At 42.8% G+C, this 27,355-nt stretch overlaps 1 protein-coding gene across 1 annotated transcript; it reads left to right on the top strand.

Moving 5' to 3' along the window:
• Positions 1 to 7,011: 7,011 nt before the first annotated feature.
• LOC147880376 (uncharacterized) lies at positions 7,012 to 25,618 on the top strand. The gene is made up of 2 exons (XM_087371168.1): positions 7,012 to 7,805; positions 25,050 to 25,618. Exon 1 carries the CDS (start codon positions 7,047 to 7,049, stop codon positions 7,779 to 7,781), a length of 735 nt encoding a protein of 244 aa, XP_087227294.1. The 5' UTR covers positions 7,012 to 7,046; the 3' UTR covers positions 7,782 to 7,805; positions 25,050 to 25,618.
• Positions 25,619 to 27,355: the final 1,737 nt, after the last annotated feature.

Raw genomic sequence — 27,355 nt, 5'->3', positions numbered from 1 at the left:
CAGGCCTATGAGACAAAGTGCATTCCAAGAGTAGCTCATACAAGCCACTGTGGGCTGAAGGAAAGGCCTCACTAAGGCCCTTGCTAAGTGCTATGCTGACCTCAAAACTCAAAATTAGTACTCAATCTCAAAATCAAAATACATAGCTAGGTGCCATGGTGGCTCTCCTATGAGTTGCAAAGATGTCTCATATCTGTGTCTATTAGGTTGTTTCTCGCTATGGCAGGGGCTGTGGTCTCCATGATCTCTATATACGATGGGTCATACTAAGAGTGACACATTAGCTGGGGCAGTCCCCTCTGAGGAGAGCTAGGATGGATTGGACCTCCATCGTGCAGGCTCTGGTTCGTCTCTACGTCATGTCGTCCCTGTACCTCTGGCTCCACCACTCCTCATCGTCTCTTTCCACTGATCCATGCTGCCCTCATAGTAGCTATCTCCTCCTCCTATACTCTACTATGTCCTAGGGCAAACTCAAATGCGTAGAGATCTGTGACATGTTGCTAAGCTCGATCCATCTTTGTTGTTTGTGGCATTGTCACCTCATAGTGTTTGATCTAATGCAACAGGGTCGCTCTATGTCACCACATGTCCATTAGATAGAGACCAACACAGACCTGGTCATGAAATATGTTCCTCTATCTCCCCTTCTGAAAGATACAATGGTACCACCGTCCTCGGATCTTATAGTAGGAAATGCTCCTCTTTCTCCACCTTCTCCAATGTGCATAGTCTACAGATCCGCTACTCTCTAGGTGTGCCTCCCTGCCTCGATCTTTAGCTAATGAGATGAGACCCGCATCTATCTAATGTCAATCCTCAGGGCATTGTCTATCCTCCAGATACTAGGGGGGTTTGATAATCACTCCATCCTCTAATACTCTCAAGAAGTTGTCACACTAGAACTTGATCTTTGAAAGAGTTTTTATTAAAAGTCTTCGAAAGACCACAGGGTCTTTGAGACTAAAAGAACTTGATACAATGAGATGAAGGGGTGAAGCCTCTAAGTGAGCATCAACACCCATAACGAATACAAAAAAAGCCATAATCATAACGATACTTATACATAAAGAGAAATCTATGGACTCTTGGAGAGGATGGGGGTTGGCTACACTATCATGGTCATCTGGAAATTGGTGGAAACTTCAAGCCTAAGGGGGGTCCGAAAATGTATGAGGCTACGATGGCATAAAGCTTGTGATGGAGCGTTGAAGTTTGTGGGTGACTGTGGTCTCCTACTAGCTGTGGCCTACAATGAACAACAAGTGCCATAGTCACTCCTATCGGTAGTGTCTCCGATTTGGTATGCATGGAGGGAAGGTCCCCTAGTATCAACCCATTGGCCAGTGTGCCCTATCTCTCACTCTAGTCCTTGTAACTGCCATCTCCCTAAGCCTTACTAGTCATTGCTGTCTGGCTAGAATCATGCTTTGAGTGGAGTCTGGCTATACGCCATGATCTCCCGTATGTGTCTTGAGCAAATGCTCCTTGTGTTGGCCTAATGGATGAACATTTCTAGAATCTTTGACCTGGGTAGGACAAGAAACTAGATACGGGTCCGACACTGTCCTTGAAGAGAAAATGATAGGGACCTCTGATCTCATAGTATACTAGGCATCTAAAAGTGAAATGTTCCTTCGGAGATCAATTTGGTCTACAGTGGACGTTATAAGATCTCTGTCTCATAGTATATAGGGCATCTGAGAGAGATCTTTGCATGTGTTGGTGATGTGAGGATGTGCACAAAAGTGTGCATGCTTACCTAACAAGATAAAATCCTTCCTTTACTATAGTTGTGTTTACATTGAGCATAGACACTTGATGCTGCTACTAAAGCTAGTCTTGGGTCTCAAGAAATTATTTGGTGTAGGAATCAACTTGAGGTAGATGTGTCATTTGTTAAAGTGAGGGATCAAGGAGGATCGTAACACCATGAGAGAGACATAAGGTATGCAACACTCAATCTATTGCAATGTGTAATCAACAATACGTGATAGGCTTCTTATATAGAGAGAGCCTTCAGAATAGTCAACACATGTGGGATCCTCTCATCCACATTTCTCCTTGTGGATATCCTTGATCCACATCTTCACAGCATGTAGTCCACATCCTTGGGTGACTACTTTAATTCTTTCTACACCATACCTTAGCCTCTAATTCATGTGCACATGGTGCCATATCTCAACACCTCCCCTTGGTGCCATGATCCATTGGCTACTGCAAGGTGGTCAGATGTGAGTTACAAATCCATCACCTCCCCTTAGTGCATACATTGCTACTTAAAGTGGTCAAGTGTGGTTTTTACATGTCAATACCTCCCTTGAGTGCTTGCATGGTTACTTGCAAGTGGTCAGGTTTGATTATAAGAATATAGGCTAAAGATGGAAAGGCTTTCAATACATGTTGTTTTTGTCTTTTTTTCTTCAATCTACAATCTTCTTCCTTGTGTCCCTACTTCTTGCAATGGTGACACTTTGTTTTGTTCTTTAGTCTGCAGTCACTTTGATAGTGACCCATCCTTCTGCAATCGTAACACATCATTGATGTTTTACTAAACAATGCTTGTTCTTCATTATTACTGCTGCGTATTGACATAGATGTCGATGTCGATGCCTTCAACTCTCTTTCTTTCTCAAGAAGAGAGGATACACATTCCTCAAACTTGGATTTGGAAGATTCTTCAAAGTGGTTGTCAATGCGCTGCATTCTTGAGGCATGCTTTTAAGGAGGATTGCAAGTGCATCTTTGGCATGACACTTAGAGTCTATATGATGAATTATGTTTGGACCCAACTGCAAAACAATGAGTGATAGTGCTACTTTGTCTTTTTCCTTCCAGGCTTCATTTTGTGCAATGGGTATGTCTTCTTTTACAGCCTTCCAAAGCTTCTGATGCATCAAGAGATACCTCATTTGTGTAGACCAGGTGTGAAATCCATCCCCAGTGAACTTCTCAACAATTGGGGTGCATATTGCCATTGCAAAGGTCTTACCAGTTGAAGAAGCTTTCAAATCTGGCAGTGTCTAATTATATACAATGATTCTAACTTGACAAGTGTGTAGAGCTCTAAAAAGCAATCACTTTTCCTTTTTGGAGCACGTGCAAATTCTTCTTAGATTGCAAGTTATTGCTTGTCGAAGTTTTTGTGAAGAGAGAATGGGCATGATGATGTGGCACAAGGATTCATATGCTGCATGCAAGAATGTGCTTAGGTGGCACTCTGCCATATGGTAGCCTTCTAACCCAACTAAGTTAACCCAAGGCTACATAAACTTTACCATGGTCCAACTAAACCAAGCAACTGAACCTAACCATAAACTTAACCCATAGCCTCAACCTAGGTCATGTGGCTTATCTGCCACGTGTCAATCCAAGGAACCTTAGAGAAAAATCTGTAGAGGAGAGGTGAATGGAAGAATCAGAAATCTGATTTCTTGGCTGTCGAAGATGAGCTCGATGCTTGGGGCTGCCACGCTGCCTAAAAGGCTGTTGAGAAGAGGCATTGTTAGAGTCACTTGAGGAAGGTATTGCACGTTAGTGGAGGCGACTCTATTATTGGAGGCTAGCTCTTGCAAGAGTTAATTGTGGTGGCACCATTGAAGGAGGCGTGTTTGTTTGTTCGTTTGCAGGGTGTGGGGACTTGTGTGATGGTCGCTAAATGTGCATGATGGTCAACCCCTTGAGGAATAGATGGAGTGCCACTAGCCTCTCCGTTGACCCTGAGACCTTTGCCAAGAACCATGAGCTTGAGGTCATCCACTGCAGATGGGCTATGCTCAAAGCTTTGGGCTACGTCACCCTGGAGCTTCTCTCCAAGGATGGAGCCAAGTTCGGCAAGGCTGTGTGGTTCAAGACTGGTGTGATGCAAAAGTATGGAGCTTATGAGTGTTGAGGCTGTTGATCGAGTCGCGGCGGGTGGACTATGGTGTAACGAGAGCTTGTCTGCTATAGTCGTTGCTCATATGGAGGTGGCATGGGAGCTTTGGAGTGGTGGCTCATAGTAGTTGGCTACCTTCGAGAGTAGCCACTGTCCTAAGGTAAGGAGCTAGAGCCTCGTATGGCTTTTGGAGCCTTTGATGGAGAGCTCCCTTGGTAAGAGGCAATTGAAGGAGGCTATTCAGAGCCTGCATAGACTTGCAAGTCTTCATTTGTAGAGCAACATCTTTGTAGAAACACCTTTTGCAACAGCACCTTCTTCACAGCAGTATCGATCTTGAAATGTCTTCCATGGACATAGTTTCACACATAACAACTCTCCCTAAAGATACTATGGGTGTGCCAAATTTTATCTCCTCTATACATAAAGCATGGGAAAGAAAACACTCACTAATCTACCTAGGCTTGTGGAGCACCTAAGCTCTGATACCATGTTAAAGTGGGGGATCAAAGAGGATCGTAACACCATGAGAGAGACATAAGGTACATGACATTCAATCTATTGCAATGTGTAATCAACAATACATGATAGGCTTTGTATATAGAGAGAGCCTTTAGAATAGTTGACACATGTGGGATCCTCTCATCCACATTTCTCCTTGTGGATATCCTTGATTCACCTCTTCATTGCATGTAGTCCACATCTTTGGGTGGCTACTTTAATTCTTTCTACACCATACTCATGTGCACATGGCACCATATCTCAACATCGTTTGTCTCAAAGGCCTGCAAAATCCTCGACATCCTCTAATACTTGACTAACTTGCTGTAAAGCCAAGCAAAAAAATGAGGGCATGTTCCTCATATTGCATAGAGTTTATAGCTAGGTGCTATGTGGCTTTTCTCCCCATCTACCGATTTTCCATTGTAGCCCATGTGAGCTAGTTTGAATGGGCACGATGGCATGCCTTGTAATATGTGAAATAGGTGTTTATAAATTGGGTGGCCTGGTTTTGATACTCATTCCAAAAACGTAGATTGGTGTGTTTAAAGTAATATTCGCATCTTGTCTTGCTTTCAACCTTCTCTCAACTATGGTTGGCAGATCAATCAGACGTGGCTCAAAACCACCAATTCAATCTCCTCTGGAGGAAGATCCTATAGCACTTCTATTGCCCATCTCCTAAACCCTTATGAGTTTTCTAAGGTTTGAGCCAATGTACCATGTGAGCCATGGAGCCATTTGACCTTTCCAATGTACAGGCACACCTGCATTAGTGCATAAATCTCAATCATCCTGTGGCTACTTTCCAGTAAGAGAATATAGTATTGGGTGGTAGTCTTTACTCCCATGTGTCACCTCAAAGAGGTTGTTTTCTAAATCTTCTCAATATCAGTCCAAGTCGATTTGGATATACTGCTAACCCAAACTTCTACACCATAAAGTAGCATTTATGCCACATGCTGTCAAATGCCATTGCATGATATCAGCCTACCTGCATATGTTCTCAAAAGCATAATACTTCCAACTACGATTAGAAGGCATAAAATATATAACACTAGTTTGGTAGAAGGACATAAAAATGTCCTAGGACACTTTTATGTCCTATAAATTTATCAACTTCCTAGAATTATCAAAAGCATCGATAAGGTATTTTGGGGTTTTGATTATTTGGAATAATAGCTTATATGTTGAAAAAAACTTAGAATGATTATGGATTGGAACTTGCACCTATTACTTTGAGTTCTACCTAAAAGTTTAAGGTCAACCTAGCACCAACATTTCAAGCTATTTTCTCAGGTTTTAGATAAAATGGCCATACTCCTTACTTAAAATGAGTTTTCTTAGAGTTTGTAAGTCCTAGAGTCTAAGGATAGCTGTAATACATATGTTTGTATTTCCTTGGAGCTAGATAATCATATTCATTATGGTCTATGGCCTTAAATGTAATTTTAGTGAATCCTGATGGTGAGACAAAAAATGATCTTTTACAAATTATTTGACATGTCTAATAAGTTCCAAAATCAACCATACTTTGTATATATCTTCAATAGGATACTATGGAGTAGCTTGAGTTTTAAGGGGACCTAATGTATGTAGAACACCAAATTCAAATCGTATATTAATTGTTCCTTATGCTAAAATTCACGCTAAATTCAAGATACAAGGGTTAAACGATCTCATAAGAACCTTCATACATTTAAATTATACTTATAGAGTGCCTCTAATCATGAATGAGTGATACCAATTTAAAAAATTTATATGCAGACTTATATGTGATAATTCAATACTATAAAAGTGAGATTTAATGCGAAACCTGTTTTGGTAGTTGATATTAGGAGCACTTAATCTCTTTTAGTTTTAGCCTTTATTGTGATGTGGTGACCTTCCCTTATGATATAATATTGTTATTGTATGACTCTTTGTTGGCTATTATGTGTAGTATATAAAAATGTTTATTTATGAAATACAACTTATAATGCAACTTGCTAGGCTAACCTAACCACTCTTGTTAATTGATAAATTAATCTTGCTGAATTTATTTTTAAACAATTTTTTGTCACTCTTAAGTGTTTAGCATACTCATAAACACACTATAAAAAATACTAGCTCATTGAAATCAAATTTATTTTCATGCATGTTAGATAAAGTTTCAAATCTGAGTACTATCTGGGTGAAAGATGTGTTACCATACATTTTTCAGCATTTTGTAATCACATGTAATCGTTTTTTGTACTCTTTATATTTTTAAATAATAGTCCTATGAGTCTACCTTAAGCTCAAGAGAGGAAATCACCCAAAACTACATCTGCAACAAGTTGTGATTTTTTTGCCAAAACCTCAAAAGGACACTTGTATGTCCTGTTATGCTACCAATTTAGTGTTAAATGATTCCACTAATGAAAGATAAGGTAAGGGAGAGTTTGATGACTGGTGGAAACGAGCACAAGAGGCGACTATCTTCCAATTCTATTTACTCCCCCATGTTCCTTAATACATGCAAATGATATGCGAGGGTTATGATAATTTGCAAAGATCGTACACGAGATAAGATGAAGGCGTCTCTAAAGAGTCATTAGGTTAATCATGTATTCCTCAAATTGAAACCCTAATCACCATGTGCTCGTGTTATACTCTCCTTTGCAATTGCTCATAGCATTTTGCTAACATGCTGCCCGTGCGTGTCAATGTAGTCTCCTCGTCTTCTTGCACGCTCTCGGAGGCCTCCTCCCTCTTGAAACGGTTTCAATCCAGTGATGCTTGCTCCGATCTTTACGCCCGAAGCTACGTTGACTATGTCGTCCAAGCTCTCGACGAGTCCCTTTCCCGAAGAGAACAGTCTTTGATTGCCATCGCTGGAGATATTGAACCCAGAGAACGGAAGCGCAAGCACTCGATCGCTACTCCCGATGCTCATGCTCGAGTGCAGCATTCTGCCAACCTTGTCGAAAGCCCAATTCCCAGTGGACACAAACGACGAAAGCACACGCACTCCCATGTCGAGCTGGGCGGGAGGGATTCACCTGACCTTCAAGTCTCAGAGGTGGCTCGGGAATTTGGCTCGGACGGGAAACATGAGAGAATTCGGGGTGAGGAGCAACGCGGCTCATGGGAGGAGCCTTCTGATATGCACTCGAAAAAGAGAAGGCATTTTGCCATCGAGCATAATCCAGTCTATGTAGCTCCCTTGGAGGAACAAGTCGCATTGGCTTTTGAAGAAGGGGAAGATATTAGGCTTGTGAAAAAGAGAAGGAAAAAGGAGAAGAAGGAAAGAGAATTCTCGAGTCCTGACATGGCTCGGCCTTTCCAGGAAGCCACCCATGCTAACGATTTACCTCAGCAAATGCCACTCTTAAGTGCTTCAACAGAGCGGAAAAAGAGAGAGAAAAAGAGCGAGAGCTAATTATGCCAGCAGATAGACTTAAGTGTAAGATTTCTTAGCTTTCTAAATGTGCTTTTGAATGCTTGAATTTTGTTTAAATCATTCCATTGCTTTTACTTTTCTCTTCAAGAAAGCTTTGTGAACCATGCTAGATTGGATCTGGGGTATAAATATAAAGCATACTATCTTAAGTGGTGCGTTGCCCTATCAACTAGATTGTTTAAGCATCTTTTGATTAGAAATGCTTGTTTTGGAGAGACTAAAATGAAATTTTCACAAGCGAATGCTTTGTGATTAGCCTTCACACTAGCACCTAGTGCATATGGGATAAGTCCCATGATGACATGTGGCACTCACACATGACTCACACACTTAGACTAGTACTAGATCACCTAGTACTACACACCAACACATCACATCACATCACCACCCTCTTTGGCTATGATATCTCCAACACCCCCCTTCAGAGCAAAGAGTGTGAGACCCAACACGCAAGAGTAGACCGATCCCCCCTCCACCACAATACTGCAAAGAGCAAGTCCAACTATCCAACACCTCCCGTGTGATATTGACTTCTTAGTCAGCTTGCGACCGGCAAGGGCAAACCATCACTCGTCATCCCCCCTTACTCTGAACTGGGTGGTCAATACCATCAACCAAAGTAAAACACAATACAATCATTTTTGGGGGACAACCCAGGGCAGAGGACCTCTTATTGACTCTTTAAACATTCATTTTAGAGGGACTACTCAAGGCAGAGAACCTTTAACTCAAACATAGAAATATTTTCATTCATTTTATGCATAGCAAGGGCAGAGAACCCATGATCCCGAAGCAGCTACCGCACAAGAGTGTGCACATCTTGATGTGAAGGGGTATGTGGGTGAAGAACCAGGCGAGGATGCATGTGTCGATGAAGGCCATAGGAGCAGCTACCAAGGGACATCATGTCATGACTCTCAATGTGCCGATCAGAGAGTCACCGAATGCGAAGAAGAGCCTCGGAGGCTCCAAAATGTAAACCCTAATCAAAACGCAGCAAGAGCGTGACCGGAAAGGAAAACCCTAATAAAAAAGCAGCAAGATTACACCTCGAAATGACGCAGGACAGCTCCAAAGTGAAAAGCGGCTCCCTAGAACAGCTCCGAATGCTTCAGAGCTCTTGTAGATGTTTGCAGCAGATAGGCGGTGGCTGTAAATACTCTAAAATACACACAGCAGGGCCCAAAGTCCAAAGGCGGTTGCTGTAGGTGCTCTAGAGGCAAAGGCGGGTCTCGAAATTTGCAAAGCGGCTCAGCAAGGCACTCCAAAGTACACCGAGATGCTGCAGCAGGCCACCACAATGAGAAACGGCTGTTGTAGGTGATCTGGAAGCCAAGAAGCAGCCTGGAGATATCTCTGTTGAAGGTGGCTATGCAGGGACAGCTTAGAAACGCTCAGAAATCCCTTCAAAACCTCGAATAGGTAGTCGGCTATGCTGCAGCGGCCTAGGAACCCTAGATTCGGCGATGGAGAACTACAAAACGGCCTTAGGGAACCTTACATGCAGACGCGTGCTGAAGATAACGCCGACTAGTAGAGTAAAGGCCGCCTAGTGCTCCAAGAGCTCGAATGGAGGCGGCTGGCTGCAAGGACAGAAAACGGAGGTGAAGTGGCTATGGAGGAGGCTCAATGAACTGAAAGAAGGGGATAGCTAGAGGCGGAAATGAACAGAGGGTCTAATCGGGTGAAAACATCAAGAAAATGGAGGTAAAACAGGGCGAAATGGAGCAAGACTGAGGCAGCTGCAGGAAGAAGGGATGAAACAGAATTCGGGTTAGGGCTGGAGAAGGTGATGACGTGGCAGAGCAGCTATGGCTAGGTCAGGTCGGGCTAGCTCTGAGACCATGTTAGAAACATGGTGAAGGAAGAGAGAGAGAGAGAAGGTTGGGGTGTGAGGAAATGATGCTCAAATGAAGAAAGAAAGAAAGAAAGAAAGAAATTTTATTAGAGTCTTCGGAAGACCGATGGGTGTATGAGACTGAAAGAAAACCTGATACAAATCACAGTAAGGGTGGAGCTACTAAACGAGCATCATCACCCGTGCTGAATCCTAAGTCTGATAATACATAATCAAATACATCTGAGTGTGACAATGAAAAGAAAAAAGACCGTGTGAAGATCCACACTTTTCGAAAATGCAAATGTGTGCAATGCATGCAGAATTTGAATGCCGATTGGCCCTCCAATGGGGAAGAGCGCCCTCGTGAGAGTACTTGTTTCTTTTGCGACCTACATGCAAGGTGGGAGAGAGATGACGGATGAATGCAATGTGGTAGAAAGAATGCAACGTGGGATTCACAATGAAAGGGTGATACCCTTTCATTAATGTCCCTTGAGATCACTCAAGTTCCATCTTCCCATTTACACCTACCCTTAGCCTATGACCCATGCACCTACCATTCAATGCACTCTAATGCACCCTTTCCCTTTCCTATTGCCCCTAGGACCTGGACACGTGTGTGCACATCTTTATTACTAATCATTGGCCAATGTTACATAGTTTTGGCGGTACTATTTACACCACTTGATCGATCATAAATACAAACATATAACCGCACCATCAAATTGGCGCCTAACAATAATAAAGTTCTAATGACTATTAATTAACTAAATAATCATTCCTCTTGTCATGACACTCCCTCCTGCTTGAATGAGCAGAAGTCCTCTTCTGGATTATTGCTTGTCTCTTCCTCTTACGTGCACTTTCTCTTGTTACTTCTGCCATTGCATCGCCTCTTTGTAATCTGCGAGTATCTGTGGAAAATCTGTAAAGAACTCTTCTTCCATCCATTGTGCATCACTAGCTGGCTGGTTTTTAAACTTCAGTAAATACATATATCTCTTCTTTCCACGAGTACTCTTCTCTTCATGGTACACGATATGAAAGATGTTCTTCATACGCCAGTGGGCTGGTAACTTCAGCTCATACGCTCTGGATCCTTCTTCTGGATATAAAGCTGCTGAAATCTGAAATGGACCATAAAACTTCGGTGCTAGCTTGACATGTTTGGTACTTCCTCTCACTGACTTGATTCTTCTTTTATCAATCTTCAATAAAACCCAATCATCCTCCTTGTAATAAACTTCTTTTCTTTTTTTTATTGGCTGCCTTGGATTGTTGAACCTGGGCCTTCTTAATATGTTCTTTTACCTGCTCAATAACCTGTGACATATCCTCAGCAAACTGGTCAACAGCAAAAATTCGCTCCCCCAAGTGTGTTATTGGAGTGGGTAAACATTGCCCATAGATGATTTCAAATGGGGCTTTCTTGATGGAAGTATGTACAGTGTTATTATAAGCAAACTCTAACATGGGTAAGAACTCTAGCCACCTTCTAGGTTGATCATGGACATAAGCTCGAAGTAAAGTAATTATGGTTTGATTGGCATTCTCACTTTGTCCATCTCCTTGAGGATGGAAGGCTGTAGTAAATTTCAGTTTGGTTTCGAGATTCTCTAATAGAGCTGTCCAAAAGTTGCTAATGAAACGGCCATCATTATCGGATACAATGGATTTTGGTAACCCATGTAACCTGAAGATTTCCCTAATGAATTACCTTGCTGTTTCAGGAGCAGACAACTCTTTTTTACAGGGAATAAAATGAGCTTGTTTATAACAGTGAAAATCTGCTCGAACTGACCAACCCTGGGGAAACCAGACACAAAATCCATTGTAATGTGTTCCCACCTTTCCGAAGGAATAGGCAAAGGCTGCAAAAAACCAGCAGTCTTACTTGTGTCAGATTTAATGCGCTGACATACGTCACATTGTTGAACAAAGGTCGAAACTTCTTTGCGAAGTTTAGGCCAATGGAAGTATCTCTCAATATTGTCAATGGTCCCTCTAATGCCTCTATGTCCAGAATATGGACTCGCATGTAACTCACTCATGACTAGATACCGAAATGTTTTGGGTACACATATGGCACGTCCCAAAAATAAGTATCCCTCCACGATGGAATAACCTCTAAATCCCCGACCTTATTACGCTGAATCTTCCCATAAATGTCAGCGAAGTCCTCATCTAAAGGATAAGCTTCAACCATTGCTCCTAATGATTTCTCCTTAATCACAGAAACGTGATTAACTTGGGGCCGTCTACTCAAAGCATCAGCTACTAAATTCTCCTTTCCTGGCTGATATTCGATATTTGGTTGCCCAAAGGATTGAATATATTCAGCCCATTTGATTTGCCTTGAAGAGACAATGGGTTGAGAAAACAAGTGCTTAATACTTTGATGGTCAGTCTTAATCTTGAAAGCAGAACCATATAAGTAATGCTTCCATAACTTTAGAGCATGAATGACTGCCAATAACTCCTTCTCATACGTGATATATTTCAATTCAGCCCCTTGAAGTTTTCTACTCTCATAAGCAATGGGATGCCCTCCTTGCATCAACACTGCCCCAATCGAGGTACCACTTGCATCCGTACATACAACAAAGAACTCTTTGTCCATGTCTGGAAGTGTTAACACTGGTGTAGTCACTAATGTTCTCTTAAGCTCCTCAAAAGCTACTTGGTGAACCTCTCCCCACTCATACAAGGAATGCTTCTTCAACAAATCTGTTAGTGGGGAAGCAAGACGTGCAAAATTCTTAATGAATCTGCGATAATAACTACACATCCCTAGGAAGGATCTCAGCTCATGTATGTTTTTGGGTATTGGCCATTCAATTATGGCCTTGACCTTTTTAGGGTCAACCCGAATTCCCTCGGTAGACACAATGTGTCCCAAATACTCTATTTCTGTCTTGAAAAACTCACTCTTCTTGGTATTTAGGAACAATCGATCCTTCCTTAGGAGCTCCATCACCTTAGCAAGGTGATCCTTATGCTCTTCCTCATTCTGGCTGAACACTAAAATGTCATAAAAAAAGACTATGACAAATTTTCCCAAGTAGGGTCGCAAAACCCTTCTCATCAGCCTACTAAAAGTGGCTGGAGCATTAGTTAGGCCAAAAGGCATGACCAAAAACTCATAATGTCCAGTGAGAGTGCGAAAAGCAGTCTTATGTTCATCCCCAGCTTTCATACGAAGTTGATGATAACCAGATTTCAAATCCAATTTGCTAAAAACTTTAGCACCTTTAAGCATATCCAATAAATCATCCACTCTTGGAATCGGATACCGGTTCTTAATTGTAAGTTTATTCAAAGCACGGTAATCTATACACATACGATATGATTCATCCTTCTTCTTAACCAATAATACAGGTGCTCCAAATGGAGAACTGCTTGGTCGAATCAGGCCTTTTTGCAACAAATCTTCAATTTGTTTTTCTACCTCCTCCATTTCTATCCTGTTCATCCTATATGGGGCTCTACATGGAGGAGAAGCTCCTGGCTCTAAGTCTATGGCATGATCATTTTCTCTCTCCATAGGCAATTCGAATGAGTCATCTCTTGAAAATCGATCCTCGTAAGCTCTAAGGAACTCATTTCTCTTTCGATCTTCTTTTGAGATATGAAGATCTCATGAATCCGGTATATACACAAGATTACAATCTACCCCTCTTTTTACCAATCTTTTCGCTTGGGTAGGAGTAATCAATGGAATTGTATACACATCCCGATCCCCTACGATCCTTATGTTTTCATCCTTATGTACAAAGCAACAATGATGAGTATGAGGATGAATAGCAGGGTTAAAATCATACCGCCATGGTTTACCTAGTATCATGTCAACGTCTTGTAAAGGGGCTACTAGAAAATCCCTTCGATCTCTATATTTTTGTATACGAAAAGGAATATTTCGTACTATGGATGTGTCTTCTTCATTGTGTCCCCTAAAAGCTCCTGAAAGCGACATGTTTTTTATAGGTTCTGGTTTAAGATGGAGTAATTTTGCCAATCTATCACTTACTAAGTCATAATTACATCCATCATCTAGGAGAACCACTATTCTCTGTCCATTCACGAATCCATACACCTTAAAAAGATCATGAGGCCCAAAGGTATTGGCTGAATGGACAGCATTCACTATTGGCTCAATAGTCACAGTAGATTTCGAGGGTGACAAGGTAGAAGCCTCACCCTCCTGCTTGGATGCCTTGGCTTTCCCTTTTATTGAATTCGTCTTGGCAATCTTAGCCAAGAGAACGGGACACTTATGCCATACGTGCCCTCGCTTATGTTTCTTACAACAGAAACATTTTCCTTCCTTAATCAACTTCCTCTTCTCTTCGTCAGTCATAGAAGGAAATGGCACCCATCCAGGATGTGATTGGCTGTTCACATTCCTTACAAGAGCTTTACCCTTCCCTTTATTATTCTTAAACCGGTTTGGTTTCCTAAAAGTGGGTATATTATTGGTCTTAGATGATGACCCATACTCCTTATTGAAGGATTCACGAGGATTCAATTTTCTCTTGGCTATTTCAGCCAGCTTAGTGAGGTCCTTAAGCGTGGTCGGGTTAAACATTTCAACCTCGTACCTTACTTTTGGGCTTAAAGCTGCTAAATACTTCTTTCTCCTATCTTCCTCACTCTTTTCGGGTAACTGTAGAGAGAGTTTTCAAAATCTGGCTGCAAAATCTGGATTACTCTCATTATCGAACTGCCTAAACCTCTCCCAACAAAAGGTTAGGTTCTCTTCATGCCTCGGTGGCATGAAAGTGGTTTTCAGTTGCTCCACAAATTTAGCCCATTCATGAATAGGCTCTTTTCCTGTTTGTAACAAGGACCACCACATTAGAGCATCCTTCTGCAGATGCAATGTGGCAAGAGCAAGCTTCTCTTGCTTGGTCTTGTCTTGATGGGCAAAGTATAGCTCAAAATGACGAATCCAATTGAGGATTTTGTCAGCCTCCCTTGCCCCATCATATTTGGGGAACTCAATTCTCTCTCGCGGTTGGAATTTGGACCTCTTAGAAGGGTTACTCAACTCTTCATCCCCGAAGTTTAAAGTCCTCTTAGTCCCTAATCTTGTCATAATGGACTGCTCAATCATATTGCTAAGCTGGAAAACCAGCTTATCAACAGGAGTCTCCTCTCTTCCTCCTGCACTTGGATTAGAATCCATGTGTATTGGGTTTTGAGTTGAAGGCATGAACTCATCACCTTGTTCTTGGCTGGTCTCATTTCTTCTTTCATTACGAAAGGAGAACTCCCTATCAGGAGGTTCTTGAAGGAGAGACTGCTGTAAATCTATTTGTGGGTTATCATACTCAAGATGTGTATAACTCTCACCTAATCCATCCTCTTCAAGAGGGGGTGAAGGTGTTCTTTCTCTCTCTCCTTGGGGTAATGGAGAAAAAGGAATAAGTTCATTGTTATATGTCCCTTCCCTTTCCATTCTTTCCTTTTAGTAATACAAGAGAGAAAATGTCTTGCTGTAATTTCAAAAAAGAAGGTTTATTTTACAGCAAACTTCAAGTGTTGTAGAGGTGGTGGTACTTATCCGACTCCCGCTTCGTTTGTGTTGAGAAGACACTTAAAATGACCTCCTTTCCCTTCTCTTTCAAGCTTTTCTTCTTGTATTTCTGCTGTAAACTGGTACGCTCCGTTTGGGCTACTTGTTTTGAGCGGATTGGAGCTCTAGATACCGTTATAGGGGGTACTTGATGGGTGGATCACTCCCTTAAAATCTTATTCCGATCCGACTTCCGGTTGGGTAGAACGGGAATCCCTTTTTCTCACGGTTTAAGGGTACATTCACATGTTGGGGGGAGGGGGGGGGGCGCGAGAACACCTCGTTCGCCGTTGAAGGCCAGAATTTTTTTCAGAAAAATCCCTCGTCTCACAACCTCGAGATCGGTCAGTCGTGATCCTTTTCCGCCAACCCCTCTTGCGACTTCCGTCGTTCGCAACTGTCGCCCTCTTCTCGTCCCGCTCGTGGATCGTCGCCGCTCTGATACCAAATGTGAAGATCCACACTTTTCGAAAATGCAAATGTGTGCAATGCATGCAGAATTTGAATGCCGATTGGCCCTCCAATGGGGAAGAGCGCCCTCGTGAGAGTACTTGTTTCTTTTTCGACCTACATGCAAGGTGGGAGAGAGATGACGGATAAATGCAATGTGGTAGAAAGAATGCAACGTGAGATTCACAATGAAAGGGTGATACCCTTTCATTAATGTCCCTTGAGATCACTCAAGTTCCATCTTCCCATTTACACCTACCCTTAGCCTATGACCCATGCACCTACCATTCAATGCACTCTAATGCACCCTTTCCCTTTCCTATTGCCCCTAGGACCTAGACACGTGTGTGCACATCTTTATTACTAATCATTGGCCAATGTTACATAGTTTTGGCGGTACTATTTACACCGCTTGATCGATCATAAATACAAACATATAACCGCACCATCAAATTGGCGCCTAACAATAATAAAGTTCTAATGACTATTAATTAACTAAATAATCATTTCTCTTGTCATGACAGACTGGAGTGGAGCGGAATCCTCCGTATGTCATGTCGCCCTGGTTGGTGCATAGTTGGTGATGGGACGTTGGCGTCCGTCAAGGGGTGCCGTGCGTCTCGATCTCTTGGATGAGGCTCGACGCAAGACCAGAGCCACTGTGACTTCCGTGGGACGTATCCCAGGTCTAAACAATGACGGGAGGTCCCCCAAAGTGATGTGTGTGTCCCCTCGATGTCTCGTGTGTCGTGCTGCGATCCTCGGGTCGGGGTCTCTCTCACGCCTGCGGCTAGAGACTGGACGGTCAATGTCACTCGATGGGAAGAACTCTGTGATCCTGCTCTGAGAGGTGTTTGATGATGTGGCTAAGCCCTGTCGCTTGAGTAAGTACTCTCTGTGTCAGACTCCCTCGTGAATGAAGGCCGTGAGGCATCTCCGATCTGGGTAGGCAAGGAATCTGGAAAGGAGCCCGGAGTCGTCTCTGAAGAGACAGTGGTAGCGACCTCGGATCTCGTAGTACAGTGGGCACTTGAAAATAAAATGCTCCTCCGACTCAACCTCCTGACAGTTGCACAATATGCATATACGTCGCTCCCTAGGGATCCCCTCTGCTCTATCGCTCTCTATGCGGAGACGGCGTGATGATACCCGAAACTGTCCGATGGAGATCCGTAGTGAGTGAGGCATATGAAGCTCAATGTACCCCGGTGGTGTGATGAATCCCTCCTCTGAAATACGAAGACAGTAATCTCAGTAGAAACTCAGCTTCACTGGAAGCTCCCTTGGCTCCAACCAGGTCCTAAAGGTGTAGCTGGAGAAGATCCTCTCGAATGACCTGTTTGGTGTGTGGCCCGATCGGGATGGTGGGTGGGAGTATCGGAGGGGCATCTAAACTGTATTGAAAGGGAGGTATCCTATGGATGTGGAACCCTAGTCTCACAAACCATATGTGAGTTCGTGCATACCAGCATCGCTCGTCTTCCTTTTTTAGAGGATGAGTTTGGGAATGTTCCTGGATTCATCTAGGTATATATTTAGAACAACAAATGATTGGACATATTCTAGTCTTACGAAGGTATATATCCATTTTAGTTTCAAAACACTTGCACTCAGCTAAGGCATGTTACTAGCAACCAATACGTGCTCACATAGTCCCCCTTAGCTGCCTTGGGTGTCCTCTTAGCCATTCACTTGCTCACGAGATAAAGATAAAGCGTGGACACATAGCTAGCATCCATTAACAATGCTTTACACTCTAATGCTTTACATAGAATGGAAAGGGAAGATTTTGAAGAAAGTTGCTTTGAAACTAGAAGAAGTCCCTTCGGTTAATTGCTCAAAGAAAAGTAACCATCTTTCTAAAGAAGATGAAACTCTTCTTCGAAAATTCCATAGGAATTTTGTCATTTCTTATGTGGACAAATGTTCCAATAACTTTGTTTTTATTTGTAAAAAGTTTTACTTAGAATGTCTTTTGAGAGAAGTGAACTCGTCTGCCAAAACTTACGCCCCTGCCTTAGTTTCTCAAAAGGATTTGATCTCAAAACATCAGAGTTTTTGCAAGTCTTTTGGGTTTGTTTGCAATCCAAGCATACCTTTTCTTTGTGCTGCTTGGAAGTTTCACAAAACTCCAAAAAAGCCAAGATTTATTGCAGCTGCTTGTGAGACTACTTTGATGGATGTCTCTAAATGGCTAAGCTACTGCTACAAAGCCATGTTGCCTAGTGTCCATGAACTTTGGAGGGACTTATTAAAAGAGGCAGATGTCCCCTTGCACTCAAGCTGAATTTCAAATGACTCTGTAGGAGTGATTCCTGTTGTAAAATTTTTTAATTCCTCTCGAAGCATTCAGGAAAAAGAGTCTCCTATTCTCCTTGAAACCTATGATTTTACCACGCTTTACACAAAGATCGAGCTGGAAGACCTGAAGTTTAGAATTAAAAAGCTAGTGGCTGAAGTTTTCAAGCTGAGATTTGACAAAGATAGACGCAAAGTGCTAAAAGTTGAGAAAACAGCCTTATGCTTTGACTTTTTGTGGCTAAAAAATAATGATCATGACATAGGCTCTAAAACGAAAAGATACACAAAGGTAAAGTGTGGAAGATGTTTGCTCTTGGATAGATTTTCTTTTAGATAATCTTTACATCACAATAGGTGATTCTTTGTTTCAACAAGTTATAGGAATCCCCATGGGCACTAATTGTGCCGTCTTTTTAGCAAACTTTTATCTTTTCACTTATGAATTTGAGTTTATGCAACGTCTTATTTCTATCAATACTTGCCCTATCATTTGTATGTGTGGGTGCGTGGATTTGTATGTGTGAGAGCATATTTTTATACTATGGTCTACACCCAGTGTTGGGCGCTGATGACGTCAGTGGGGATGTCATAGTAGCTAGTCCCTGCTATGCATGATGGAGTTTATGGTTTTCAACCTTGTGAGTAACTATCATGAGATTGAAACTGCACTATGTTGTGTTTTTAGAGGATGAGTTTGGGAATGTTCCTGGATTCATCTAGGTATATGCTTCTGCCGTATTAGTGGACATGCAAATTTCACCTTGTGAAGTTTTCGTCCAAGTTGCAGCCTGTTGGTATTGTGATAATTCTTTCTATCTTAAATGGTGCGTTGCCCTATCAACTAGATTTAGATTTAGATGCTCGTTGGGGAGAGACTAAAATGAAAACGTTTATAGACTTCACAAGCAGTTGTAGCTTGAATGAAGAGATTTTGGACTACCTTTTGATTAGCCTTCTCCTTTAGTGCTAGCCTTCGTCATGGCTGAGTCTGCCCTTCACCTCCGGAGTGCCGACAGAAACTCAGTACGAAGACTTTGTATAAATGGATGCTCAAGTATGTGTGGGTGTGTGGATTTGTATGTGTGAGAGCATATTTTTATACTATGGTCTACACCCACTGTTGGGCGCTGATGACGTCAGTGGGGATGTCATAGTAGCTAGTCCTTGCTATGCATGATGGAGTTTACAGTTTTCAACCTTGTGAGTGACTATCATGAGATTGAAACTGCACTATGTTGTGTTTTTAGAGGATGAGTTTGGGAATGTTCCTGGATTCATCTAGGTATATGCTTCTGCCGTATTAGCGGACATGCAAATTTCACCTTGTGAAGTTTTCGTCCAAGTTGCGGCCTGTTGGTATTGTGATAATTCTTTCTATCTTAAATGGTGCGTTGCCCTATCAGCTAGATTTAGATTTAATCTACCATAGGATTAGAGGTTGATATATACGATAAACGTGAACAACCTGAATATAGTGGTTTACACATTATAAAAAGGCCTCACATTGACTTAACATTTTTTATTTGGCAAAATATGGAGTAATTTCTTCCCAACTCCATAGATTTTCTCGCCTTTGTACAACTAAGGAGTCTTTTATCACTCAATGTAGTAATTTGATCACTTTACTATTACACAAGAGGTATAATCCAAGGAAAATAACGAAAAAAGTTCACACATTCTTAGATATGAAGTCTTTTATCTATGGTGTATCGGCCTTAGGTATGTTTAGAATGATTGAACATAAGCTGAAAACAAAAAGCGGGGAGCTGAATAGCCTGTTTTTCTTTTAGTTTCAAAAAGAGAGTTTGTTTGAGTATGCTTGTGCTTTCTAAGTTAGAAATGTATTTTTGTCTCTTTGTAGAAACGATACATAAGTGTAAAGGGCCATTTAGCTTTTTATGTTTTAAATAAGAGAGAGAGAGAGAGAGAGAGAGAGAGAGAGAGAGAGAGTTTCTAGTTTTTTGAAAGATTTTGTTTCCTGACTTGCTTGTTTATTTTTGCTTAGTCACCTGCTTTGTTTCTTCTTTATTTCTTGGCACCCTTGACCAGCCCAAGGGAAGAAAGATTGAGCTTGAACACGAGCCCATGAACAAGCTGCCATTTGTACACTGGCACTCTGATAGTTGATCGTACAGCCAATCTGCCCGTGCACCCTCGTACACAGCCGTACAAAACAGTCCGTACTGTTACTAGCAACTTGTGCGGGGTCACACAACTCCTTTGATTGTCTCAAATGCCCACTATGCCATTGGCATGCCCAAGCAATGGGTGAAATCATAATGATCAGCCCACAATCTCAGGGAAACCTGCAGTCGAACTGAAAGCATTCACGATGCACCACTCTGCCAACTAAGTCCCTCAACATAGCTCACAACCAAGAGCAATCTCCGATGAAGGAATTGGGCACCCTTGACCAGCCCAAGGGAAGAAAGACTGAGCTCGAACACGAGCCCGTGAACAAGCTGCCATTTGTACTCTAGCACTCTGATAGTTGATCGTACAGCCAATCTGCCCGTGCACCCTCGTACACAGCTGTGCAAAACAGTCTATACTACAGCTCAATTGTATGTCAGCCGTGCAAAAACCATACTTTGTTTGTACGGAGGCCGTACAAAGCCTTTATGCCATCCATACAAAATCTGCACCAGCCCGTATAGTTGCTTGTTAGTCACTTGTTAGTCCACCGTACGGCCGTACTGCCTGTACACACAATTCCGTGCATAGTATGTACACCGCTCCTATGATGCCTATCAGCCCTTTGCCACCAAGCGAGAGCTCCCACGAGCCGCCATACGTGATCCCGTTAAGCCCATCCTCCTCTTAGGTCTTTATTGACCCTCCTTTGCCTTTGTGGTTCTTCTTGGGAGCTTCCATGGGCAACCTTACCAAATTGGTTTGGAATGTGCATGGGCATGCCACATGGCAACCCATGTTTTCATTTTCCCCTTGGTCTTTAGTTTGCTCCTAGGCCCTATGGGGTCAAACCAGTGTTAAGATTTAATTTGCCCCTTGTCCCCTGTATGGTGTCCATTCCAATGACCAACTTTGGATTGTTAGGGCTTTTTGTCCCTCTAAGGGCCCAACCACAATTTTACCCCCAAGGCATTAATTGGTAGGGGTTCTAGCACACCAAGCAACCCATAACCTTGCTCCTTGATTTCCCAGGGTCCTGCCCACATGTAGGCCAACATGCATGCGCCAAAAATCACGCCCTTGTGACATACTTCTCTCTTGAAACATGGCAAGCGTTCTCAATTGCATCTAAAATACATGTGAATATACCATCATAGAAACGTGTATCACAAAATGCCATAGCATATATGATTGTTCTAAACCTAGGATTGCAATCCATATACATTGCAAAAACCTCATTGTGGCTAGTACATTGATCATAGAAGTCCCAAGGCAGCAGATATATTGTCAGCAAGCAGTACCTCGGGTAACATGCAATGTCACCAAGCGACCTCTAGATATCTGAAGTTTTCTGTACAAAGAGACATAGGTACTACCCCTCTCTTGAGCATCAGGCAATGCTCCAGACCTATGCTTTGTTGAGTGTGAAGGAGCCACAACCAAAGTTGGCTCAAGCTTTTTAAAAAACTTCCAAGTAAAGCTACAACAATTGAGATGTATCTACCAGATCTCCCTCTTCCAACCACTTCACATACAATGATGAATCATTCCAAAACTTGCCCAGGTAGAAACTTTACCTCCAACTTACCTTCCCTTATGTGCCAATACTTCCTCTGGAATAAGATCTCATCAAGTCCCTCAACTTCTGGCTACACACAGAAGGCATAACTTTTGGCACATCTCACCGGAAAGTTTTGAGAAGATTCACATTTCAAGCATTATGAATTCTCCAAAGATCTTGTAGCTCCAATCAATAAGCTACATCACTGATCTGCTAACATACGATGCAAATCCCTTACAAAAGCATTTATCTCTCGTCACAAAGCTGGCCAAAGAAAGTCTCAACTGCTTTCACTAAAGCATCTATACATCGATGCCTTGCACGCTAGGCCTAAACTGTGTCTAACACCAGAGGCGACCATGCATTTGAAGGAATCCATCGCTGAAAGTATAATGCAAATGCTGCTGTCCAACAGACAACTGATCATAGAGCCTTGCAAGAATCCCCATCCTCTGGATACTAGTCGTCCATTGCATTCAACTCAGGTCTCAACGCATATGCTTCTCCGACAATCTAGTCTGAGTGAGGAAAATATCTCAAGGTCTGGTGATCTCTCTGCACAGTGAAATCAGCCCCTAGCAAGTAATGCTCCCATGCAGAAAGTGCAGCCAGCAATTGTTTCTCATATACTTGCAGATTTCTCTCACCATCCTGCAACCTGAGAGCTCTATGAGTCGGGATCACTGAAGTCTGACGGTGTGACCTCAGGATTCAGGAATCGATTGAAATTTGAAGGAGGACTGAGTTACGCCGTCTTATCTCTCCCATGTCTGTTGAAAGTCGAAACTTGAATCTTGAGTCTTGAAGTTTTCTTCTTTGTCTAAATTTGAGATTTTAATCTCTCTCTCTCTCTCTCTCTCTCGTGCGCAGATGGGAAGGAAGAAAGGAGAAGAATGTGAATTTGTGGAGACACTGAAGCCTTTGGGAAAGGGCCAATTCAATTGTAAATGCAAGTACTGCCCTCACAAATGGGATGGAGGGCATACCCGCGTAAGAGCACACTTTCTTGGGCTGACAGGCCCTTGCTCCTCCCCCCCTGAAAATGTGAAAGACACTTGCAGAAGGTTGCAAGCAAAGGCAGCTTGTGTTGCATTCCAGCTGAATTGGGGCAGGGAGAGGGGAAAACAAAGGTGCCAGGGCCGGAGCTCTGATACCAATGTAGAAAAAGGGGTAGGAGCAGATTGGGATAAAAGAGTGGAAGGGAGAGAGAATGAGGGGGAGAAGGAAGGAGATGGGATAGGGGAGAGAAGAAGAAGAAGAAGAAGAATATATTATCGTCCTCTGAAGACCAAAACCGGCCTATGGGACCTGAGCAATACAATATCACAAGTACATGAAAGCTCCTCCCGAAGATGGGAGGGTGGAAAGAGAAACCACCTTCTAGGATTCAGGTGGATTCCTATGCTTGAAGAGCTTATACACAAATGTTCCTAAAGCTGAAGGTGACCCTTTATGCAGCAAATCAGCCAGTTTGTTATGTCCCTCAAGGAGGTGATTGAACTCTTCCCTAATGTGTGCATAGTGAGGGCATATCATTACCATGTGTTCTTCTGTTTCAACCATACCTTGATCACATAGTTGGCATATTCTACTCTCCCTTGGCATCTTTTTCCATCCCCCTGTTTCTATTTGCAGCTGGTGTGATCGGGTGCGAAGTGAGGCTAAAGCCCTCCGTTTATGCACTGCTATAGGTGTACATATGTACTTCTGCGTTGTTGTCTCCCTTCCTGTATAAATTGACCAATATTCGGGGTTGATATATGTGCGATAGTACTCAAATTTATCTTTGTTTTCTGCTGTTTGCCATTTCCTGTGTAGTGCATTCAGCAGGTCATAATGAAAAGCCTCTTCATCAATCTCCTCTGAAGAGTAGTTTAAATACTCTTCTACTTCCCACTTCTTGAACCATTTTTTTAGAGAGAGAGAGAGAGAGAGAGAGAGAAGGCTGCAAGTGGAGGAAGGAGGGAGAGTAGATAGGATTAGATGTCACATCAAAAGTGTACAATGAGTGGTGGATGAGGATTTATGTAGTCCCTCCATATTTCCCGCTAACTCTACCTAAAGTGCTACTAAAGCAGCCCATTTACCCCTTCATTACATAGTTTGTGAGTTCTAGATTTGATGTGCAAGTGAGAACTTTTATTTTGCAAGGTGTTTGGGATGTTCAGGGTAGGCATTTTGAATCGGTATTGTATGGACACTTTTGGCTCTTCTGAGAAATAGCTTTTTGCTATCTTGCTTGCCACCTACCCTCGTCTGATAACCCCATGGAATCACTCCCCCCTCCACTCTGGCGCCATGCCCCCCCAACACCCCCCCATTCCACCCAAAACGAAAACCCTCTTCCTATTGTCTTTTCTTTATGTTGGTTTATTGTCCACCCCTTTTTGGCCTGCCCCTGGCCAGATCTAATTGATGGTGCTTTGTCTAAGAAGCTAAATTTCCATTTATGGCCCCATCATTTTCTCCCCCCTTCTCTCTCTCTCTCTCTCTCTCTCTCTCTCTCTCTCTCTCTCTTTCTCTCTCAGCTTGAAGTTAAATTTCCATTTATGGCCCCATCGTTTTCTCCCCCTTTCTCTCTCTTCTTCTTCTTCTGCTTCTTCTCAGCTTTCAATTTGCCCGGGCAGGTGTCTTGAATGTATTCAACTTGTTCTTTTGGGTGCACATGCACCGTCAAGTGATACATGATAGAGAGATGTGTTTCGAGGAAACCTTCCACATGTAACGATTTATGTCCTTATGTTAAGATAATCCTTGTGGCATCCTGATGCAGAGATATCAAAGTCTTGTAACCTGTAAGATTATGTAAATTCCTTTTGAATACAGTAGTTTGTAGAAATCTTGTACCAACACATCTTGTAATATCTGATTCTGGATGCATTTTGTGCGTTTCAATTACAAATAGAGGATGTAGAGCCTCACCTATCAGGGTTAACCAAACTTGCTTGGTTGGTGTAAATTCAACACTAATGGAGCAAAGCTGTCTTGTTTTGATATCCCTTGTTTCTCTACATGATGATGCTTTTGGAAAGGAGTCATGGACATCCTTGTGTCAGACTTCCCATTTGTTTGTCACCTGGGCAATTGGGTTGCCTTTTTTTATTTTAATTAATCAAGTTGCAAAAATTAAATGTGGAAATCTAAAACGGCCACCGTCATGCTTCAACTTTTCAAGAGGTGGAATTAGCAATCTTGGAATTAGCAATCTTCCCACGCATTTATCTCATCCTATTGTTTCACTTACATGGTGACTTATCTGACATTTACTGTCTTTGCACTAATGAAATAGTTGTAATCCTTTGAGCACAGTTTCAACAGTGAATGAATCTTCTTCCTAAAGCAAAGGTTGGAAAAGTCAGGCTGATGACGTTGCTGTCTTTGGAACAGGTAAATGGCAGGGATGAGGCCAAACCATAACTGTAACTTGGTATAGTTAGAGATGCGGTGGAGTCATTGCTACTGGGAATGATATGAATTTCATCAGCGGTTTATCCCCTTAAACCCAAATGTATCATCCAGAAGGGATGGTGACGACATAGAAACTTCTGCCGCATACTCAATTCTGGGGTTTGAGGCTAATTACAACAAGTGTGCAACACACACCTTACCTTGCAGGAGAAGCAGGAACTGTGTTCCACCATGGGGTAGCCTGTCTTACTGGACAGCCTTTGAGAAAAGCCTCAGTTTGATATGCAATTTGATGATAGTGCTTGCATCCATGTACAATTTTTCTTCTTTCAAGGGAGGACCTCTCAAAATGAGGTCCAGATATTTCTGCAAAGTAACCACTTTCTGTTGAGAAGATGGCCATTTCAATTTACAGGCTTGGAGCTGCACCTACACTGTGGCAGATTTTGGAGCATCATGATTCGTTCATTTTTTGTCTTATTCATGGCGACTATCTCTAGCTTCACTTCATCATGTGCTCTAAAATTATCTCAAACAAATTGGTTATTCTGTCGCCACTCCTGATGTCACTTATGTGAGTTCTGGTGGTTTTCTTTTCAAGTAAGTCTATTCAACGTTTGTGCATTGTGATATATATCTCAATCCACCGTATTTTCTAAAATGCTCAATCTTACTGTATGTTTCTGTATGTCATGGCTACTGACAGAATAAGACATGAGCTTCTTAGCTGGTGATGAATTGCATCTGAAGTGAACATATCCTTCAAACCTTTAAAAGAAAAAAACAGAAAAAAGAGCTTTCTATTAATGCTTGAAAACAAAATCATACAAGCCAGCTATCACGAAGGCGCTGATCAGAAAAACTCTCGAGCCTAGGCCAGCGTGCATTCTGGAAACCCAGCTCACTGCCTAGGGTATCTCCGAGACGGGTTAGCAACCAAGAGGGGACTATACAACCAGTGAATATATCGCGGCGTGAGAATGTAAAAACACTGAGGCCCCCATCCATCTCTGTCTCCTTCTGACAGCGAGTGAAGTACCCCTGTCCCTACTTTGAAGACGTTGGCTGCATCATGACCCATTGAGGGGTACTTGTCCTAGAGAATTGTCCCAACCATCTGCCATTTGCTAAGGTTTGCAGAGCTGCCCTGCCTCTGTGTCTATCTCCCTCATCCTATGTCTTGCTTCTCACAAGTGAGAGAGAGCCCTCAGGTGTGCCTCGAGGTCGGTTGGGAGTTTGCTCCAGGCCCCAAACAAGTTGGGAGAGAGTCCTATGAGACGGGACCTAGCTTCCATCGAGAGTAAGATCCGGGTTCACAGTGGCTTAACGATCGCCATGAGAGTGCGAGGTTGGAGCTACAAGCCACAGAGGTCCGATGAACAGAGTTCTCATACCAATCCTCTCGCGCCAGGTGGGTACATCAGGGGGACAAGATGACTAGGCAATTCTTTCAGACCGCGGTGCCCCGATCAGTAGGGACCCTGCTCCAGAGATTGCAGGATGAGCATGGTCGAATGCACTTGAACCCCCAGGAGATCCTTGAGATGACCACGGATTTTTATTGATAGCTTTTCCAATTAGAGGTGGAGACTCCCTCAGTCCTCTTAGCCAAGGAGGTAGTTTGGGACTAGGTCCCTTCAATGGTCCCGTTCAGAGTGAGAAGACAACTAGGAACACCGTTCACGGACGAGGAGCTATGGGAGGCTCTCAAGGCCCCAGAAGTGCCCTGAGGAGGATGGTTTAACTCCAGCCGCCTTTCAAGAGTTATTGGGAGTTTGTCACCTTGTTGAAGTAGGCTTGTCAGGAGATCTTTGACTCCGGCTCACTCTCTTACTCTCTAAGCCAATGCTAGATTTGCTTTATCCTGAAGGGAGGAGGTAGGTCCGATATGTGCCAGTGGAGGCCGATCACTCTTCTTGGTGCCACATACAAGATCCTAGCCAAGGTCTTGAGCTTGCGGCAGTTGTGTCCCCATCTCTCCGACATCATTCACGGTTAAAGACAGGCTTTGTTTAGGAACACAACATCGTGGACGACATTTTCACGTTTTGGGAGGCCAGGGAGGAGTCACAACCCTTAGCCATCCTTCTCTTGGACGTCGAGAAGGCTTATGATAGGGTGGAGTGGTCCTTTCTAGAGGGGACTGGGGGCCGTTAGGGTTTCTCAGAGCAATGGATTCGGGGGATTTCAACCCTATACGTTGGTGGGAGCTCTAGCCAGATTCTCACCGGTGGCCACACTAGCAAGGCCGCCTCTCTCTCCCGCTCCATATAACAGGGTTGCCC

Source organism: Dipteris shenzhenensis, chromosome 32, assembly GCF_047967505.1.
Source record: "Dipteris shenzhenensis isolate YYH24624 ecotype China chromosome 32, Dip_SZ_1.0, whole genome shotgun sequence".
Classification (NCBI taxonomy): Eukaryota; Viridiplantae; Streptophyta; class Polypodiopsida; order Gleicheniales; family Dipteridaceae; genus Dipteris; species Dipteris shenzhenensis.
This window is presented reverse-complemented; position numbering and strand designations above follow the sequence as displayed.

Bases quoted from the DNA above. Each gene is read 5' to 3' on its own strand.
- LOC147880376 (XM_087371168.1), top strand. From the start codon at position 7,047: ATGCTGCCCGTGCGTGTCAATGTAGTCTCCTCGTCTTCTTGCACGCTC.